Raw genomic sequence first — 21,622 nt, forward strand, 5'->3', positions numbered from 1 at the left:
GGAAAAGGAAGATAATGTCACAGTTTAGACCTTTTTCAATATAATAAAGCTGAAAGGTTTGCTGATGAACAAGATAACCAGACACAAACTAGGAACCAAAATGAAAAGTCAACACAGGAGAATCTTATTTTTTTAAGTCTTTTCTTTATTCAATCTGAAAATCTTTCATTGCTAATACTTTTGCCAACACAACACGTTATCTGTCATCAGAGACAGGATCCATATGAACCCTGAATCGGCTTTCTAGTTCATTGTGCACAAACTCAGGGAAAAAAAAAAAGAAAAGCTGCACCAATCCCAAAGCATTATATACATATGCATCTCAGTAGCAACAACACATCTCCTCAAACTGCTGTTTAATTCCCTTTTTAAATAACAAATAGCAAAAAGGCTTTGTTTACGCTCTTAACAAGGTGCTGCTTAACAATCCTTCTTGTCAATGGCTTATTTTTATTTTACACAATTCTAAAAAACATCTGACTGCTTACCCTTTTGAAACACTTAGGAACTTCAGTCCTTTTCTGGAAAACACAAGCGTAAACAAAACCTAATTTTTGGCAGGAGTCAGGGAGTCTTCCTCAGAGCAGGTGGAAGAAGCTCTGGAGCTAAATTTAAAGGCAGGCAAAGCAACAATAATCCATAGTTTCATTATAGTTGGGCAACAGTGCGATGAGTGTCTTAAATATCAAGAAGGCATAGTTTGTGATTATCAGACACAGCCTATGTGACTAACTCATTCAATCGCCTAACGGACACTGCATAAAAACCATACGTAGCAAACAGACTCATAACACGGTGATGTTTAACATCAAAATCATATCAAGCTATTGCACAGCTACCCAGATGTTCAACTTTGCCAAAAGCAAACGTTGGATGATCACACACACGTACAGGTTTTGGCCACCTTGTGGGGTCCGCCTTTTTCTGAAAGGGACCATATTAAATTTTTTTCTTTTCCAGACCAAGATGTTGTTTCCTGTTGATTGCAATGGTCCTGCATGTGGAGCCCTTGTTTCAGAGCCCATAACAAAAACAGGTCCCCCCCAAATTGTGAGTCTTCTATCAGGCTGCGAGCCCCACCAGGATGCAAAAACAAGTGGGCACACACTCAGATAAGCAGGTTATTTACAGCAGAAAATTGCAAATGTACAGCCGTTAAAACACATCAAACCAAACGTGGAGATGGAAGAAATTATGGAACTATAACCACACCAGCAGCCTGCCAAAGTTTACATCATTTGTGAGAACCTATTAATCTACATTGCCATTGCCATGGGAATGATGAGACGGCCTGAACCAAGAGAAGTAACAAGACAATAGCAAATAGCCTTGTGGGGAAAAGGAGAAAAAAAAAAAAGTCCACTAAGTTGACTTTTGGTCCAAAAAGGAGCTCATTTCTGTCGCACAATTCTCAATAAAGTAAACCAACTGTCTAACGGTTACCGTCTCTGTGGTTCAAGAAGCCCTCGAAGAAGGCGTTTCGGGTTTTGTCATTCGCATGGACAAGGCAAGTCAGAGAGAAGAGTTCAATGTTGAAACTTTGGCATTTCCTGGCTAACCCTGGCTCCATAGCTTCGATCTTACGGTTAATCTCCGTCATGCATCGACACTTTAGAGTACAATCGTCACATGAGTGTGTGTTCTAATATCATGATAGTCCAGTGTCAGGCAAAGTAATAACAAACCGGTGCAGCATAAGTATTCAAGAAACATCGTTATTGCACATGCTCGTATGAGAACTCCTGCAGAGGAGTGAATACGCGTGTTTAGCCTGGTTCCATTCGAGTACTTCAACCTCTTTTTATATACCGGCGGAGGATAATCACACAGACCTGTCTCCCCTTAGTTACCATTCATTTTGTACTTTTGGGGGGTGCTAATGAAGCACTGTTGGGGCTTAAAGGAGGAGGCTTGAGACTTAAATGGAACTTTAATCTGGCTTTTGTTCTGCTAACACTATCTTGTAATCCATAAGCTCCCTCCACATATACAGCTACTACTAGTACACAACTACTCAGCAGTGACCACCTGCCTACTGCACATTCCTCCACGGTATCCAATAATACATTGTAGGTGTCGTTTTTTCCCCCGTTTGTTTTCCTTTGCATTGCTTTTGCAAAAAGATGTCCTTGTGTTCTAAAAGTGCCATGAAATGTGAAGTTGCATTTCTGAGGCAGTCTTGCCCTTGAGTGAGCTGTGTTCGATCACACACACATACAGGATGAACACGTTTATCTGCATGTGTGCACGCGCAGAATTCCTCCCACAAGCCATTTTCAACTTGCATGACCATCTTTGTCGTCCACAGGTTGCCTGGTTTTTCAGGCGAGGATGCTTTTAGATGCAGATCTGGGAGTGTATTGAAGGATTGTAATAAAATGTTTGTGTGTTTCTAAAAAAGTTACTATAATATCTAGATTGATCTTCATTTGCTGCTTGAAGCCTCATAAATGCAAAAAGCACAGAATTTATATTCCGAGAGTGACTCACTACACCATCTTGTGGTAAAAAAATGGTATTACAACTCCAGAACTATTTAATTTCTTAGCGATTAATGCAAACGTTGAAATCCTTCAAGATTTTTTTATGTTCATTTAAATCCTTTCTGTAACACCACCCAGGTCTGCATCTGACGGCATCTTGAACCCGCTCCATCAGTAGGACGCACCTCACCGAGACCACCAGAGTCACATTTCAAACACCTTCTTCTGTCACACACAACAAGGAGTCACTCAAAGACAAACGTAGTGGTGGGGTGGAGGCGGGGATAAGGCTGGAGGTACAGAATTTCCACTGCACATATTAACTGGAGGGGGGTGGGGTTTGGGGGTTTGGGGTGGGGGGGGGGGCTCTCATGGCGGGACGGAGGCGAAGGTGGGTGAAATGGTCGAGGGCAGGCTGGTGTGCAGGGGGACGAGGGGAGGGGAGGGGTCTTGGCTGTTTCGGCAAAGAGGTCAGAGGTCGTAGCGTTGAGGCTGGTTTTATGTAAAAGTCTAAAGAAGGTATTCGCTGCTGCGTTTCCTCGCTGCTGGGTGCTGAATGGCTGTAGCCCTGGAGCCCCCCAGAGCCCAGGAGAACCCCGGAGCCCCGGGACCCCCTGGAGTATCGGAGCCCCCCGGGGTCCCACCGTCCTTCAGGTAACTGCGATCAGCAGGCTGGTCTCTGGCAGCACCCCCTGAGTCTTCAGCTGGATTGGAAAACAAAAAGAGTAAAAGTTTGATTTAATGAGTCGGCTTTGCTCAAATTGATGAGGGTGAAATGTTAGTAATTTCACACCAAACAAACTGAACTGCCAATGGAACCGATCTTGTACCTCCAAAAACTTCTTTGAATTCTAAAAACTGAATTTCAATTGTAAAACTTTAAATTATAATACTTGAATCTTTGTTTTTGAAACTTGAATTTGAATTCCGAACAATTTTGTTTAAGACACAAAGAGACCAGCAGTGTAAAAAATAATATGCAATTTCCATATAAATTACATGAAGACAAAACCTAAAGTTATGCAGGATTAAATTAGAACAAAAAAGATATTTCTATAAAATGCATATAAAATTATAAAGTGAAGTATTTTCAGTTCAATTCTGTTTTTAGAATTTAATTTCATATATAATTTTCAGTTTCATGGGAAGACGATAAAGTGCAGATCCAACCTTTCCTGCATTGAAAGAAGAAAACATGGCTGAGTTCAGTGGTTTCAGGTCGAAATGCACTTTTGGAGACACATCACCCGAGATGAAGCTACACTGAACTCCAAACTTTCTCTGAGAAATAGAGTTTGGGTTCAAATGTCCCACTCCTCTCTGCCATGTTGAAAATGAAACTCAGTTTCTATTCAGCTTCTGGTGCTACAAGATTCCTTTTTTTTAACTTTCATTGAAAAAAAACCCATAAAACAACAGATGAAAAGCTGTGAATCAATGAATAGAGAATAACACACACACACACACACACACACACACACACACACACACACACACACACACACACACACACACACACACACACACACACACACACACACACACACACACACACACACACACACACACACACACACACACACACACACACACACACAAACACACACGTTTGCAGTGTTTTTGCTGCATGCTTCTTGGCGTGAATGAATCCAAGTTTTCAGAAATAAAGGTCAAAACTGTCCCGCAAGCTTCTTGGACACGTGCAGTTTAAAAACCAGAATGGCTGAATCATGTCTTTTGTCTGCGTGGAGACAGGTAGGGACCAGTGTGTCGCGCACGATCGAAACGCAAATGTCAGGATGGAGTTTGCTGTCAGACGAGATGTTAAAAGCAGTGACGGAAACACGAGTGGAAAAAGCCACGGAATCTCCACAAAAAGGTAAAAGTTGCCCCCAGATCATTCACAAATCCACCCAAATACCGGGGACAACGTCCACCTATTTGTTAGAGCACAGGATGCCAGACGATTACCAGCATCAGGAGAGGAAGAGGAGTAGCTTAGAGAGGAGAGCCTCAGCTCGTTCTTCTGGGGGTTGGGAGGAGGAGGAGGAGGAGGAGGAGGAGGGGTGGAGACACAATAAGTGAGACAGGAAAACGCCAACAGTGATGAATTTGAAACGGAGAGAAAGGACACAGGCGGGAGTCCTGATAAAGACTGAGACCTTTGAGATCTGCAGCAACGTAAATGACGAAGACGATGACGAAGACGCTGCGCTTACCTCCAAGTTCGTCCTGGCTTTTTTCAACACATCATGAGTCCGTGACACTGGAAGACAAAGAGAATAATTATTAGCATTATTCAGTATTTATATTATTATCTGTCTTTCTGAAGGCAGCAGCCATGTTTCCCCGCTCTATTTATCCTTTACTTTCTGTTATGTGACAACTAGTCTTTGGCTTTACAAGGGAATTTATCCTCATGTTCCAATTCATACTGCTATTTGTCTTATTTAAGTTTAAACTTTCACTATAATAAGTTCCCACCTTACTTCATGTTACAGGATGTTGTGCCATCTCATTGCACATGTTGTATATTGTAATAGTAATAATATGTTCCATGTTCTGGTGTCATGTGATGCTGGATTATGACTGGTTAAGCCACTGTATGCTCTGCTGTGTCATGGTGTATGTTGTGGTATTGTATTTCATGTTATGTCATCTTATTGTTTGGTGTATAAAGTTGTGTCACGCCACGTTGAGTCATGTTTTGTATTCTAATGTTATTATGTCATAATTGTACTGGCGTGTGACATTGAAGTGGTCACATCATCTCATCCTATCTTGTGCTGGCTTATGGATGGTGATGCTGTTGTTTTTGTTATTTAATGCTATTCTGTCCATTATAAAGGTCCATCTCTTATCGCAAATACTCGCATAAGTTATAACAAATATTTTCTTTCACTTTCTATATTTGAAACTTTTATATGAGTCTGAGAAATGATAACCCCCCCCCCCCAGTTTATGGCTTCTATACCAGACCTAAACTGTGATTTACTTTCAGCGCTGCATGTTCAGACTCTGTCTTCCTCACTTTCTTCCATATTCAGACTTTGGCTTCACGTTCACACATCCCACATACTGTTTCACCACGGGAACACTCACGCTGGCTGACTATGAAGTGCTCCATTTTCTCCTTGGTGCGGCTGGTGCTCCTCAGTCTTTGGATCGTCCCCTTGAGGACCTCCTCCTGCTCAGAAATCCGCAGCTTCAGGGACAAGATCTCCTCCTGCATGCACTGCTCCTGCACACACAAACACAAAGGACTGTTAGAACAATACATGTTCGTAAAGGAGCAAAGGTAGGGAATTTCCTGTCTTGCTGTTCTAACCTTCTTGAGGTTCTGAATGGAAGGATCAGAGCTGGGAAGAGCTGCTCTCCAGAACATCTTCAGCAGAGATGTGGCCTCCTCCAGGATCTGCCTCAGAGTCTTTGTGTTGGACAGGAGACTCTTCACACATGCATAGTCCAGAAGCTGCGAACAGAGACGACTCAGATTAATGTCATTGAGTTTACATGTTTTGTCAGACACAGATAGCTCGTTGGAGTGACACAGTGACACGTCGGCCATATTGGAAGGGCAACATGAGAGTTTTTCTGGTAAAAAACACAACAGAAGTGTAAATTCACAACATGTGAAAGTCAAGATGTCAAGTTTTCACTTGAAAACGTTTAAGTGGCGCCTTCCTGGACTGTGGCAGAAGGGCTTGCGTGGTCTAGTGACCTTCAGAGCTATGCCGTCCGGAGCACATGCTCCTGGTAGGGTCACCCAAGGTGGACAGGTCTGGAGTGAACGCCCAGACCAACACGTCCAAACCTCACCTATGCAAACGGAACACAGAAGATTGTGTACCCTGCCCTGACTAGGGTCACCGGGACACACCTCTGGTGGAGGTCACCAAGGTGGTTAAAAAACGTCTTGGTAGCAAAGCCCCAGGTGTGGACAAGATACCCCTGGAGAGGCTGAAGGCCCTGGATGTTGTAGGGAGAGGCTCGGGGTCCCTTCAGAAGAGCTGGAGGAAGTTGAGGGGGACAGGGATGCCTGGGCTCCTCTGCTCTCTATACTGCCATCGTGACCCCAAACGGACTAAGCGAGAAGAAGGATGGATGGACATTCAAGTGGAACCTAAATGTGCTGTGTGTGCTACAGTGTGCTGGTTTCCATGGAAACAGTTGCCTGGTCCAATATGGCAGCGACGTTGACGATTGTATTCTGGCTGTGTGAGTGTATTGGAACCGACCGGCTCGCAGCTCCGGTCCTGCGAGTCCTCCATCAGCGGCGGGGCCAAGCAGGCCTGCAGGGTGGTCTCCATGTGCTGGACGAGACTCCGGCCCTCCAGGACCTGCTGCTGCAGCGCGCTGAAATCGTCCACGTGGCCGATGGCATGGCGACCATTTCGGTTTGCGTAGGATCCGTCGGGGGCCTCCCCCTCCAGTTCAGAGTGCGGGTCCAGAGGGTCTGCAAGAGATAACACAGGTAGAATGCATTTCTGGATGGACAATGTTGTATTTGTTGCAGCGGCGGTCAGTAAAGTCCAAACAAAGAGTTAATATTGTTATGAAGCAAAACACTCTGGAGTAAGATTAACATGCAGTTGAAGTCACACCATTGGCAGTGCTATGGCTGTCATCCAGGTCTGAGTAGGGGGGAGCAGGAGATCCACAGTTAAACAGACCAATGTCCCTGACGGGTGGAGACGGAGCAGGGTCTGCGGAGCACACACACACACACACACACACACACACACACACACACACACACACACACACACACACACACACACACACACACACACACACACACACACACACACACACACACCAGGCTTGGACACACGGCAAAACCACCGCACAACGGTGCTGAGCATCACAGACTTGTCGCAGTGCGCGGCGTGGACTCGAGCTGCCTCACCGTGAATCAGCTGCCGCCGGTAGAAGTTTTCTCTCTGCGGACTGGCAGTGAGGGCAGAGAGAGACGGGGTCCGGGGAGACCCGCCACCCAGCTTCTGCTCCAGCTGCTTGTGGAGCTCCAGCTGCTTGAGGGCGCTGTTCTCCTGGACGCTGTTCTGCAGCTGAGCTCGCAGACTCCTCACCTCCGCCAGCAGCTCGCTCAGATCCAGCGGGAGACCCGGCACCTCACACAGATACCCTAGAAACCCAAACACACAGTCTCTCACATCGGTCTGCTTCAACCTGCTGTTGCTGTGGGTAAGACGTCTTCTGATTCCACACACACCAACAATTAAATAAATGGATTAATACTTTTTTTTTTAACTTGGAATAGATTTGTAATGAAGTCGCAAAATATTGTGTATGTGTGGAACATGTATGCTGTGTATATACAGAGATTTATGCTCTTCTTGACCTCCACACATCCCTCCCATCACCATTTTGGTCTTTAACCCCAAGTTTTGTTTACCCCTGATTTAGCCTGGTGTGCAAATGTATCCTAAGACTAAAGGCTAATTTATATTATAGATGTGCATAAAGCTATTTATTTAAATACGTCCTTATTTCTGTCCGTGCCCTGGAAGAATATGCATCCAACAGGCTGTGTGCCAAGCCAAAAGCAGAGATGGTAAAAAGTTTGGAAAAATACCTCAGTGACCCACTGAGGCGACCTTAAAGACAAACCACAGCGTCCGATTGTGCCTCTTTCTCTGTGTCACCTTCACCATGTCATCAGTGGCTTTCCTCTCTTTTCCTACAGAGACCAACTCTTCTATTTGGCATTGGACTAGCGCGTTAATCCACAGTCTGCCCCCTAGTGGACTGATTGCCAAAGAAAGCAACAAACGTGAGGTTTATACCGTTTGCAGTGCTTATATCCATTTGTGTGCAGATGTTAAGCATACATGATCCTTAAGTAACACTTTAGTATTACTTATTGACTTGAAATATAACAAGATAGCAAACTCCTTTGATGAAACTGAGCCTGAGAGGCCAGACTGAGGGAAAGTAGAACTCACAGATATCTATTTAAAAGAGACGACCAGAATGATAACAAGGAATTAATGTGTCCCTTATGGCACACACAACCCAAATGTAGTACACACACAACTGAAGGTACAGAAATACACATTTGTGTATGCAAAAATCTAAGTAGGAGTTCACGGTTCCTTTCAAAGACACACACGTCTCATTATTGTCTCATTTTTTTCACACACATCCAGACCCTCCACATTCACAAGTCATTTTGCTGCAATACGAGCCCCATAAATGTCACAACATTTTTCCAAGTTGCAAAATGCTTGAAAACATTTTAAGATGTCTTTTTATTCAATACACTCTTCCAACCACTGGGTGTCGCCAAACTACGAAACTCCACCATACAGTGGCTTTTAATCATCATTTTGTATTCTATAAAAAAGGTAGAGCGTGGTTGCTGGCTAGAAAACCATGAACATACTGACCTTTGCTGGCCTTGGTGCTGGAACACACTCGATCGTAGACGTGCAGCTCGCTCTGCAGCGAGTGGATGAGGTCTCTGCTCTCACAGAGCTGCTGCTGCAGCAAAGACGCCTCGTGCTGAAGCCTGAAGCACACGAGCACATCACACAGTGAGAGAAAAACTTTGCAAACACAACTCCTCTGTGCACGTTGGAAACAAAGTACACAAACCTGTTGGTTTCTTCCTGAACGGCCCGTCGCTCCTGCCTCAGCGTGTGGATCTGCTGCCCCTGCTCCTGGCTGTGGGCCTGGAGTCTCCTCAGCTCCTCCTTCCACTGCTCGGCCTCCAGCTCAGACTGCTTCAGCCGGGCATGCGTCGTGAACACCGCCTCCTGCAGCTGAACCACCTCCTCACCTGTGACTGAGGGGAAAGGAGAGGTTGAATGCATCCGTGCAGGGCCTAGCTGGAAGCAACATGAGCTGAACATCTGTTTGCTTCACATGTAATACCTGAGCTGGTCTGCAGGCGAGACTGCAGAGCCATGTTTTCTTCCTTCAGCATCCGGATCTCGTTGGACAGTTGGGGGACTGTGTCCAAACCCTGAATGTAGATGTTTGTTGGCGCCCCTGAACAATGAATTAAAAAGCATTTAATACATTTCTTGAACATAAAGAAGTGACTGTGTTTCTTTTACTGCTGAAGAAACAGAGCTACGTCACCTCCATCACGCCCAGTGTTGGCCAGCTTCTCCTGCAGTTGCTGTCGCAGCCTCTCATTGGTCCTGATGGACTCCTCCAGACGCTGCCGGAGACATCTCACCTCCCGCAGGTGCTCCTCCATCAAATTCACCCCTAAAGACAAACCATGATGTTGTACCTTCTGCTTGAACTCACAACCCTAAAGTGTTGCTGAAGAGACGGTGCTGATGTGGTTCACCAGTAATGAGGAGAAACTTTGAGACTTTGAGCGGGACTACAGACGGACACAGTCTCCTACCTGCTTGGCTTCCACTTGTTTGATGTTCAGACGGTGCAGAAAAGCTCCCAGCTGGCTGAACTAAGTTCTCCATGTCCCGCAGACTCGCCCCGGCCAACAGGCCCGGGTCAGACTTCATGGAGTGGCTGTAGGTGACGCCACCCGGGTGGTACTGTTGAAAGGCATGATGGGATATCTGGCTGTAGCCCAAGAGATGGTGCTGGTTGTGGGGCCCAGGTGGGATGGCGAACAGAGCCTTGTCATAACCTGTAACGACACAAAAAAGAGAAGGAAGCAGTGAGAATGAGGATGTAAACGAGGTATAAGGATAATATCACGACACGCCGTGTCTCAGTTAGGGAGGAGGATGTCATTTGAAGGACGCGGCCATCTTAGGATGACCGGAGAGTGAAGCTAAAGAAAGGAAACCATGTAAAAGGCATCCCAGTTGCTAAGCAACAGTGTCATCTTGTCTGCAGAGAATTGATGAGAGAAATTTTTGAAATGCTGCATTTTTCTTTTTACTGACACTCTTTGGTATTTTTTCTAGTTGATGGTTTGATTGAATTAAAAGCTTATTGCCATTTACCTTGAGATCTGTAGTTGTCATGGAAATGAGTGGGTGAGTGGGGGTGGGGGGTGGTGGGGTTAGAGGAGGGTGACAGGAAGTGACATGAACAGAAAACAGAGGAAGATGAGCAAAAGAATAAGTTGAGGAACTCTGCAAGTCGCAGCCACCTGGGCTCCCATACCTCTGGAGGAATTCGGAACCGAAGCCAGACTGGCAGAGCAAAGCATTGTGGGACAGCTGCTGGAGGACTTGAGGACGCCATGAGGACAGGGGACAGAGGGACAGGCTGGAAAAAGGGGGATGGAAGGTGAAAGGATAGAAAGACACGCTGATGAAAAGAAGACAGGAGAGTTTGAGCTTCATCAATACCGATGGGTTCTGATCCGAGTCCTGGACCGGGTCCTGGTCCCGACCCCAGGTCCAGCAGCTGCTCCTCCTCCTGATATTCTCTAGAATCCACATCCGAGCACAGCTCCACATCTTCAGTGGTCTGGTCCTCATCGGACACCAGGGAGGTCCTGTCCGAGTGGTCGGTGGGCTCGGAGAGGGCGTGGCAGCTGGACGGGGTCTCAGGACGCTGCTGCAGCTTGATGTGGAGGGACTCGATGATTTTATCCTTCTCCTGCAGCTCTTTACTCAGCCTGCACATCAACAGCAACATTAGCTCAATCTTAACTGAAGAACAAATACAAAGACATAAGAATTAAACACATTTAAATCTGCAGTAATCAACGCTTTCATCTATGAGTGGGTCCGTCTGAGGTATTGTATAATAAACTTTTAAGAACATTGTTTCTCAAAATGGAAAAATCTGGGTATCAGGAGACGCCTTTTCCTTTTCCTATTTTGTGTTCTTAAAGGAAAATATATTACTTATGAAATAATGGTAATGGTACTGATATTGTCTTCCAAGAACTAAATGAACATAAGTTTCACATTCAACTAAATATGATTTCATGGTAGTTTCTATTGTGGGTCTTGACACTACGGGATTTCATTTTTAATCATATTTTTTTTTCTTTTTCTGTTTAATATCTTACAATTAAGCGTGGGCGGGTGGCGGCCTGTGGGCCACATGTAACCTCCAACACCCATTTTTACAAGCCCTAATTTAGAAAAACTCCTACATTGTTAGTTTATATCTCCAGTCATATGAAAACATTCAATGCAATAGAACTGGTAGTTAATATATCACATCTGTAAGTCAGAAACAAGTAGAAAATGATGCATAAGCTAACGGATTACCGTAACGCTACTAATAGGAAGTGAATCTAGTGGAAATGTACGTCTCGCTTACTGTTTGAGCTGCTGAAGCATGTGCTGCCTGTTTTTCTCCAGCAGCATCTTAAAAAAGAGAATGTCTCCTGTTTGGCCTCGACCAACAGAGAAAGACCACAGAGAGTCCCTGTAGATGGAGCTGCTCTGGGAAATCATAGATTTCCACAGAGGAGCCATTTGAGAGTCGGCCCGGCCCAAAAAACAAAGAGTTGGTGTGTTTAAAGCGTATAGAGTGGATGAAAGTTATAAAATTAAGTCAAAGTCCACAGCCGTTAAAGAGAAATTCCCAAAGGAAATCCTAAATAAAAGAGTCCATCCCATAAATCCAAGAGAAAGGGTCAGAGACTGAATGAGGTGCTGCTAGTAAAAGCAAAGTAAAACTGTGTGTCCTAAGCCAGCCTTGTGGGACACCTGCACGTTGCCTGTTGGACTGAAGCAACTTAAATGGCTCACGCGTTGGCCGGCTGGTGGATTATCAGCAGCCGTCTGTCTCCTGCTCGCCACCGGCAACCATGTGAACGGCTCGTCACATGACAGGGAGCTAATGACGAGCGCACAAAGGAAGCTTATGTCCTCAGGGAAGGTCAACAGATCACGAAGCTGCAGGTGATCCACTGTCTTTACGTGATGAGGATTTAAAGGCTGGATCTTCAGATTTTTTTTAATGGTCATTGCGTGAATTCTGCAAGTGTGAACGCTGAAAGTTGAATTTTTGTATTATTTGGGGGGATTTATTCAGAAATGGTTAAAGATATAAAAAGCACACAGCATAAGTTTCTGTTTAATTTATCCTCCGCTAATTTCACGATTTGTTTTCAGACATTTAAAGAAAAGGCGTCACCCTGACCCTCACATTGCTCCGATACTGATTAATCTTGCTTTGAAAATGACTCATATAAACATAAGAAGAAAAACTATCAGATTTGTTTTTGACATTTACGAGCAAAAAACAACAAGAAGAGAATTTTGCCCATGCATTCACATAAAAACACAATCTATTACTGTTAATGATAATATTCATCAGTCTCATAACTTCCAGAAGCTAGAGCTGCTTTTTACCTCCTGTACCTGTAGATTTTTGTAAATAAAATAGTAAAAGTTTAAGGATCAAATGTGCCAGAAAAGTCACATTATCTTTATCTACATTTAATTAAATGTGAAATAATCTGTTGCATATTTTGAGAAACTATTTGATGGCTTGGTGCACCTTGTTTCCACCATAAATGAGAGTATGCAGTCTTTATTATATTCTAAAACACATATTATATTAATGTGACTCACCGCAGGGCCAGTAGCTCATGTCCTGTCTTGTCATCGTGGCTCTCCGTACGCTCTCCTATTCAAAACAAAGAAGAGAGATGAACGGCAGTTCATTTAAAGGGTGAGAGAAACATCATTCAGGGTGTAAAAAAGCCGCTAAACAGAGATCAAACCCATCTTTACAGTTTGTGACAGTGCATGAAGCTCCAGTGCGGCTCTGCACAGCATCGTCAGGTAAATCCTGCTCTCGCCGCAGGGGAGATGTTTTTAGAAGGCTTTGTAGAGGAAAACATATCCAGTCACATAGAGGAGCAGCTGTGAGCAACACGGGACGGTTACAGGCAGAGCTTTATAACTTTTAGAAACATCTACTGAATAGAGCTTTGTAAACTTTGGAGCCATGAACTGAATGGAGCTTTATAACTCTCAGGATGGACGCGGGCTCTGTGCGTCAGCTGCCAACCAGCTGGAACAATATCTGACATAAAGCTTATCAAACTAAAACAAACTGTAGGTGTCAAACATATGGCCTGGTGGCTAAAAACTGGCAATGTACTCATGTGTACAATGTCTTTATTGAGGACTGCAGTGTTGTCGTGAGAGTAGAAAACACAAAACAAGGCCACCCTGTGTGATGCACGCATGCAAAATGCTGCAAAAGGTTGATGTGGACGTTTCAATGTGTTCCGTATCAGGAAGCTTTTTGAGAAACGGCACAGATAGGTGAAGAGATGTTCTGCATGCAGGACCGAGAAGAGATGGTCCTTACGTCCACTAATCTTGGTGAGGACTCTCTGTGCCAGCGCAGTGCTCTGAGCCAGCTGCTCCCTGAAGCTCTGGCCCATGTAGTAATCGATGTCGTTGGCCCGCAGGAGCTCCTCAAAGGCCTGAAAGCAGTGGAGAGTGTGAATCAGTACGAGGGCTCAGCTTGGGCTCGTCACAGTCTGTGGACGGAGGCGCTCGCAGCACCTTGGTGGTGTCCCCGAGGTGTTGGGTCAGGATGTGGCCGACTCCTTGGCCCTCTCGCATCCTCTGCCTCAGGTGGGACAGCTCACGAGCTTGCGTCTGGATCAGAGTGCTGTACTTCCTGGAAGGAGAGGAGCACGAGGAGCCTCAGTGTGAGTGGAGCTGGAGACTCACGAGGACGTCTTTCTCTCTTGTGGTAACTCACCCAGGCCAGGTGGCACATTTCTCCTCCTCGGTTTGGTTTTTGCTGCTGCTGCTGCTCAGTTGAGTCTCCAGGGAGGCGACTCGTGCCATCAGCTCCTGCAGCTCCGTGCTGGGTTTGGATTCGGAGCGGACGGCCTGAGTGTCGGACATCCAGCCTTCATCCTCCTCCACGGCGCTGGGTGCTGGCGACGTCTCAAAAGCCCAGTTGACCTGAAAAAGACCATATCAAATATCTAAATAAGCACTTAAACAACAGTTTGTTTATGTTTTCAGAGCATGTTCAATTGTACCACCCACAAAACTGTGAGCAACTTGAGTGTCATTGTCTGACTCCAGCACACTTTGGACAGAAAGAGATTAAAACACCCATCATGGGACTGGAAGACGGCTTGATCCACCATCTGAGCCCCACTAATGGATGATATTCTATATCAGGAGCAATCTTTTACCAATTTCCTTTCCTAACATTAGTTCGAAACGTCAAAACATGATGACCTAAAATATATTTTTTTTAAAGTGTAATGAATGACTGTTTGTATTAAATTATAGGAAAAACGCCTGTTTAGAGTTTCTATAAACGAATGGAACCACATAGACATACGGGTGTATTTCAATAAGAAGGAACAGAGAAGAATGAAAGAAAATGCCATCTATAAATTTTCAGAAGGAATTGAAAAGAATGAATTTTTTCTATTTGAGAGTTTTAAGTGGAACAAACTTTCAAAAATGAATCTAGACAACTTAGTGGAAGCTACAGGAGAGGCTGCAGGGCTGCAGGGCTGCAGGATGCAGACCCTGCGGGATGCGCGTACCTTTCGAGGCGTGCGCTCCAGGCTGGAGGCGTAGTCGCTGGTGGTGGACAGCGAGCGGACGTGCAGCTGCAGTCCACGGATCACTTTGTGGCAGCGGGTCAGCTGAGAGCGGAGGTCCTGGACCAGGTGCTGGAGAGAAGACGGCTCCTCCACCTTCCCTCGGTTGCTGCCGCTGCTGCTGCCTCCACCGTACCAGCCGCCACTCACAGCCTCCCCGTCCTGATGGTGGGACAGCGATGTGCACATCTCCAGGTCGTCAAACTCTGAAAGGGGGAGGGGCAGATAATGATGATGTGATGAAATCTGTGAGAACCTACTGGCATGTTTGGATGGGCTCATAATCAAAACATTTCCCAATGTGCATCTGTTGAATAACGTTTGCTGAATAAAGTGTCTTTGTGTGCCTCGGAGCTGGACCCCAGATTAAAGACCACGGAGGAAGGTGACGTGTGCTCCTCACCTGGACTGCTGGTGTCTTCCCTCTCTGCTTCGTTCTCACTGCGGCCGCAGGTCTCGTAGCCCAGATCCTGGAGATCCACCTGCACTTGTTTGCTGGCTTGTTGGACGGACGTCTCCGCTGCTCAGAGAAGAGACAGGTGTTACGTCAAGCCTCGCTCTCGGCAGCGTCGGCGGCGTGTGTTCTTCAGAGCGACTCACTCAGCAGGTCTCTGTAGTCCTTCAGCTGCTCAGCCTGAGCGTGGACCGTGGCCTCGGACACCATCAGCCTCTCCTGCAGCTCTCTGTTCTCCTGGTGGCTCAGAGCCAGATCGGAGCGCAGGAGGGCCGCCTGCTCACGGAGACCCTCGTCTATATCCCGCCAGAGCGCTCCCACCTCGCCGCCATCACCAGCTGTCCCCGCCGCCTGCAAGTGTTTAAAGGGACGGTTTCATTTTAGCTGTCAGGCATTTTCTAGTGAAGCTGCTTTATGTTTTGACTGCTTGGAGACCTTTACTGCTGTTTAGTGTCAGAAACCTGTTTGCTGATGGGACACCGGTTCGAATCCCTCATGTCATTAAAACTTTGCACATCCCCCCCTCAATGTGGACCACTGTACTTATCTAATTGTGTTTCAATAGTTAACAGGTCTCTCAGGCAGTGGCTGAAAGATAAACCAGGTTGTTTGTTTGTTGTTTGTTGTTTATTGTTTGTTACCGTCTCATGCTGGTGAAGATGTGACGCGGTGGTCCTCAAGTCCAGAGAACAGGGCCTCATGCAGTGCCTCTTCCCCGGCTCGTCACTCAAGCAGACAGATGGAGGACCTCGCTTCCCGACTGCCACTGGAGATAATTCCTCCTCTTCCTCCTCCTCCTCCTCCTCCTCATCTTCCTCTTCAATATCCTCCTCCTCTTCATCCTGGTCTTCTTGATTCAGGCTCCGGTAATCCTCCTTAGCCCTCGCTCGTTCCCGGCTTCGTCTTAAAGCCTCGTACTCCTGCTGCAGCCTGTGCAGGGCACTCCTACCGGAGCAGAAGAACGAGAGGAAGAGTCGTGTTCAGCTCCGGAGCAACACTGAAAACCCACAAGGACTGTCAAACGAAGACGCACCTCATCTGAGCCACAGAAGTGTATCCATCCTTCTCCAGCTGGGATTTGATCTCCCCGAGCTCCACTTCCAGGCTCCTGTTGGCGTCTTCCAGCTGCTTGACTTCAGCTCTTTGAGACAGCGCTCTCCTCACCAGGCCTCCGGTCACAGCCTCCGGTCCACCAGCCTTCAAACAACCACCAACAATCAGACAACCGGACTGAGATGCTTTTTAGCTTCAGAGCAGAATAATCTCTCACAGGATCTGGGACAGACTAATAATCCCTCCATGCAACTTCTCCACAGATGTATTGAGTTTAGCACCGTGGGGTGCTGGAGTAGATCCCAGCTTACAGTGGGTGGAGGACACAGCAGCGACACGTCTCCAGTCCACCACACACACTCACTGTGACTGGAAGAAAAACCATGGATGCACAGGGAGAACATGCAGCCCTTGGTCATATATATTATACTTTTATTTGAACGTATTCTCTCGCAGGCAGGTGTTTTGTCTACTTAAGTTCAATTTTTCAATGTATTCACTGACTTTTAAAGTGGACTTTTATCCCGACAACTTTCATGTTTTGATATGTACTATTTTTATATATTCTATGTTTTTATCCTTCAGAAATGCTACTATATTCTTCCTTTCAGCAAATTGATTTTAGATAATTTCCTTCTAAGTCACACACATTTGATCAGCTTTTATATTCACCTGTTTGGGGCTTGTATTGTCTCCCTGTATCATCTCCTTTGATTTAATCACTCCAGATATTTGCCTGTTTGCATGATGATTTATGCCGATGTGCTTGAAGATTGTTGGATTTGTGAAGCTCTTTGATGTGTTTTAAAGATTCTATTTTAAAGAAATCTATTTTTGTTTCTGATCAGATCGTTTGGATCTTCCGCCGATCATGACTGGTTCTCATCCTACCTCCCCCACAGGAGGTTGTCTGTTTCCGAGTGCCAGTTCATGTCCGACACAGCCCTTCTGTCCTGTGGTGTACCTCAGGGATCTGTCCTGGGCCCATTACTATTGTCATTGTATTTGTTGCCTCTGGGTCAGATAACTGGCAGTTTAGGTGGGATTCCTTACCATCTGTATGTAGATGACATTCAACCTGGGTGTGTCTTTTGGCCAGTCTCTGTCACTCGACGGCCTGCACCATATTTGCTAAACTAAAACGTATGGTATCAAAGGTGGAGCTGGAGAGGATTTTACATGCTTTTATCTATTCCCGATTAGACTATTGTAATGCTCTTTTTACCTATTTAAATCAGTCACCTCCAAACCGCCTTCAAACTGTTCAAAATGCAGCTGCTCGTCTTTTAACAGGACCAATCCGGAGAGCCCACATCACCCCGTCCTCTCCTCCCTTCACTGGCTCCCGATTACCTTCTGTGTTCATTTTAAAATACTAGTAATAACTTTTAAAGTCTTTCAGGGCCAAACACCTTTTTATAATGCCAACCTCCTTCACCGTACGCCCCAAATAGAACGCTCAGGTCTGGCCAACAAATGCTGCTTGCAGTCCCACACACCAAGCTCAGAAACCCTGGTGACTGAGCATCTGAAGCTCTTCCCCTCCAGCTGAGAGCTGTTCACCGCTGTGGTACTTTGATGAAGCAGTTAAAAACATTTTTATTCAGGCAGGCCTTTGACCTGGAGCTGCTCAATTTTACTTTTTTGTTTTACTATGTATGTTCTTCTTGCATCTATATTTTTAATGATCTTTTCTGTTTTATTTTTTCTGTTTTCAGTGGTGCAAAGCACCTTGTGACTCATGTCTGTGAAAGGTGCTATATAAATAAAGTTCTATTCTATTCTATTCTAACTTCCATGGTCACAAATTGTACAATTACATTTTGAATTTATCTGTTTACTCCATCATGATGATTTGCCTCTTATATATACATTTATGAGATTAAACTAGTGTAAACAGTGATGCAGCTTGAATCCTCGCACATTGCTTATGATCTAGTCCAGCTAAAGCATTTCCTCGCTGGCAGCTTAAGGACGGATTTAAAAACTCTTTTCTTGGGTTTTAAAGCACTATATGCTCCTGCATTCATACATAAAGATGACTGCTTGTCGGAATGAACTTAATACTCTGGAGCTGGTCTGTTAAACATTTTAATAATCAAATTAAAAGAAACGTGTGGTGAAGCTGCATTATATTGTTTTTGTTGACAGTTTAAGACGGATTAGGATCAGCCCACCTTAGGCAGTTTCCCCACATCTGCTCTCGATTCTACAAAGTGTCTTGTAGCTTTCTTTGGCATGAGCCAAATTACTTTCAATGTCAGAGCAGAAAAGTATTTCACTGTACCTGACTGGAGCTCAAACTTCTGGCAGCCACGTTCTCCTCATCGTCCTCGATGCTGTCTGTGAACTCGTCACTGCTGCCATCCTCGATGTCTCCTTCCTCCTCCTCCTCCTCTTCCTGCTCCTCGTCCTCCTCCTCAGTACTGAGCTCTGGAATCACAATAACCATTTAAGGACAATATGCTTTAAGCTCTTTACTTTTAATTCCGCCACTGTTCTCCTGATTCTTGTTAAGTGCAGCGTCTCTGCAGGCTGTGCTCTCGCTCTGTCTCTGCACTGAATCACCACTTGTTGAAGTCATGAGACTGAAGGGAAATGTTATGTCATACCTTGCCAACAAGCCAAACACAGTGGAGTTGGTGCAGCCCAGTCTGAGCGTGTTTAAATGAGCTCACTGGAGCAACTTTTACCATCTTAGCAGGACTGAATGTTAACGGACTTCAGATTAAAAACACATTTCGACACACTGAAGCAGGTTTTAGTGGTTGTGTCATGTTTGCTTTGAGCTGTTGTGTATATAAACATACACAAACCTGCATAATTTCAATCGTGTGGTTTGTAGCGTGCAGACGTTCACTGGAAAGTAACGGAGAGCAACGTCAAAAGGAGTCTTGTTATATATAATGACACGCCACGCCACAGGGCCATACACAAACACACACTGTGAGTCAGAGCTGCAGGGGTGTGTACCAACTGCTGCTCATGCTTATTATAGGATCACGTTATAGGCAGTCATATTTCAAAAGTACTTCATTATTGAGATGTGTCCACCCTAAGGTGAATATAGACGGAATCTCTTTGTGAACAGATAGGAAATTCACGGAGTAAAACCACTGGGCAATTATGGCTCAAACAATGTGCCCAGTAAGCCGAACAGGCTGAATGTGGGGCCCTGTTACCACACTGTGCCAATACACAACTTCACTTGGAATGTTTAATAATGGACGTTGTTTCAGGATAGGGTTCCCCCCCCCCTCATCAAATTCACTTAGATGTTGTGTTTTTCATGAGAGGGCCCAAAAGGTGTCCTTATTTAGTGAACTGTGACGATCCAACTCTTTATTACAGCAGAAGAGCCATGCAAACATGACAACCATGCCACAATCTCATGCATGAGGGACCGAGGACAAAACAGACTTGTTTGGACTAGATATGCATTCTATTGTCTCATTTGAATATATGCATATGAACGGGATCTTCTTCAAATATTTGACGTTGGGGCCTTATTTGAATCTGTGACTTTTGTGTTGTGCTTATAGTACATATAGTATAGTAAGTATGCGGCTGCAAGACTGGGAAAGGGAATGCATATCAAGGAATAGGTGAGGGGGGGATTTCACTTTTAAAATATTCCCAGTTAAAAACACAATAAAGAGGAAATTCATACCAGAAGTGCTTCGGACAAAGCACATGTTTATTTTGATGCAGTTTGAAATACAAAAAAAAAAAAAAAAGTTGACAATGGCTCCATCTTAGATGAAAGAGCGGGGCACAAATCCCTAGAAAATGGACTTTACTTGATATAAATATTTAAAAGGAAAGTTTATCTGGCATCCACGTCGATAAAGAGCACTGCGTAGACTGGAAAAATGCTCAACACTATAATGATTATATACTCTGACTGTATCTGGATAAAGCTAAACTAGCTAAGACACTGGAAAAAAGAAAAATCCATAATATATAGTTGTTTTAAAATGATCTAGGTTAACTTTGCAGCTTCGATCTAGCGAGGATGACCTTCTGATTCATGCAGACTTTGTGACGACCATGTAACTACAGCAGAGCTGATTCCCGTCACAGGAAGGTGGCGTATGAAGGCTGAAGTTCAAGGTTAGTTCTGAACCGAGGGAGGAATTCCTGTTATGGGGGGGGATTTGTTGAGTCTGCACATCCTTTTACAAACCGATGATATAGAAACGAAATGATAGGTGGTGAGACGCTGCACTCTAAGGCGTGAGCTGACATTTCTCCTCAGGACGTGACTTCAGTGTGACAGTAAGGCTGGAAGAGCGACACCAGTGAGAGACAGTACACAGAAACATGGCAATAGAGAAGCTACGAAGCCAATATGCAGGCAGTTTAAAAACAATATTAAAACAAGTTCACACCACACAAAATATATTAATAAATAAAACTCTTGACATTTCTACTTCGCACTAGTAATCTGAACATGGCTCTGTGAGTGTGAGTACTGCTTGTGCTTTCGAGATGAAGCTGCCCGCGAGCACGGGGTCGGGTTTTTTGGTCCCGCTTCAGACTTTTTCTCTGAGACGGACCCTCGCTGCTCTCGGGCGGCTCCATCTCACGTGAAGAGCGACTCGGGGGTGCCGTGACCACAAGCGGAGCATCACGGAGCGTTAGTGGGGGCTGGACTCTGCCCATTCCCACCTCCAAAGTCAGCCCGTCTTTTAGCTGCCCTGTCCAGCATCAGGGCCGTGTTACGGGTCCTCGCCAGGACCTCGTCCAGCTGTCCGCGGAGCGCCTGAACTGAATCTAACTCTGTGTGGAGGGCCAGGATCTTCTCCGAGCTGCTGCAAGGTCAAACAAAGGAGGAGGGGGAAAAAAAAATGCATGTTACATAAAGACACATAATGGTGCACGGAGGTGTAGTGGTGAGCACGCTCGCCTCACAGCAACAGACTCGGTCCGGCAGTAAATTCAAGTGCAGGATTTCACTTTCCACTGAATCAAAGAAGACAACAGCTTCCAGGTACTTCAAAAAATAAAAGAAATGTGATCCTGTACGTCATAAACATGTGTTATCAGTGCCTTCAGGAAGTCACTGAATGAAGCTGTTGTTCTGACGGACTTCATGTTCAGGGAAATAAATATCGGTAG

The 21,622-nt window shown here is 45.3% G+C and overlaps 1 protein-coding gene across 6 annotated transcripts in view; it reads right to left on the reverse strand.

The window, feature by feature from the left end:
- Positions 1-140: 140 nt before the first annotated feature.
- The window catches only part of LOC308115782 (myomegalin), a gene marked incomplete at its 5' end in the record, with an annotated part of 57,895 nt that continues 36,413 nt past the window's right edge, over positions 141-21,622 (reverse strand). For 2 of the 6 annotated variants that reach the window (XM_080473535.1, XM_080473536.1), the window contains 26 exons: positions 141-3,187; positions 4,455-4,509; positions 4,703-4,749; positions 5,586-5,724; positions 5,812-5,955; positions 6,722-6,939; positions 7,088-7,189; positions 7,393-7,629; positions 8,894-9,015; positions 9,102-9,291; positions 9,381-9,497; positions 9,591-9,722; positions 9,868-10,113; positions 10,599-10,703; positions 10,787-11,058; positions 12,977-13,031; positions 13,725-13,842; positions 13,925-14,042; positions 14,127-14,335; positions 14,938-15,200; positions 15,398-15,514; positions 15,595-15,799; positions 16,090-16,393; positions 16,482-16,645; positions 18,789-18,934; positions 21,173-21,315. In XM_080473535.1, coding sequence (XP_080329661.1) covers positions 2,994-3,187; positions 4,455-4,509; positions 4,703-4,749; positions 5,586-5,724; positions 5,812-5,955; positions 6,722-6,939; positions 7,088-7,189; positions 7,393-7,629; positions 8,894-9,015; positions 9,102-9,291; positions 9,381-9,497; positions 9,591-9,722; positions 9,868-10,113; positions 10,599-10,703; positions 10,787-11,058; positions 12,977-13,031; positions 13,725-13,842; positions 13,925-14,042; positions 14,127-14,335; positions 14,938-15,200; positions 15,398-15,514; positions 15,595-15,799; positions 16,090-16,393; positions 16,482-16,645; positions 18,789-18,934; positions 21,173-21,315 — 4,162 coding nt within the window. In that variant the 3' untranslated portion in view covers positions 141-2,993. The remainder of the gene's footprint in view (positions 3,188-4,454; positions 4,510-4,702; positions 4,750-5,585; positions 5,725-5,811; positions 5,956-6,721; positions 6,940-7,087; positions 7,190-7,392; positions 7,630-8,893; positions 9,016-9,101; positions 9,292-9,380; positions 9,498-9,590; positions 9,723-9,867; positions 10,114-10,598; positions 10,704-10,786; positions 11,059-12,976; positions 13,032-13,724; positions 13,843-13,924; positions 14,043-14,126; positions 14,336-14,937; positions 15,201-15,397; positions 15,515-15,594; positions 15,800-16,089; positions 16,394-16,481; positions 16,646-18,788; positions 18,935-21,172; positions 21,316-21,622) is intronic. The other 4 variants (XM_080473537.1, XM_080473532.1, XM_080473533.1 and 1 more) reach the window with 3 other exon arrangements.

Source organism: Lipophrys pholis (assembly GCF_963383615.2).
Source record: "Lipophrys pholis genome assembly, chromosome: 1".
NCBI lineage: Eukaryota > Metazoa > Chordata > Actinopteri > Blenniiformes > Blenniidae > Lipophrys > Lipophrys pholis.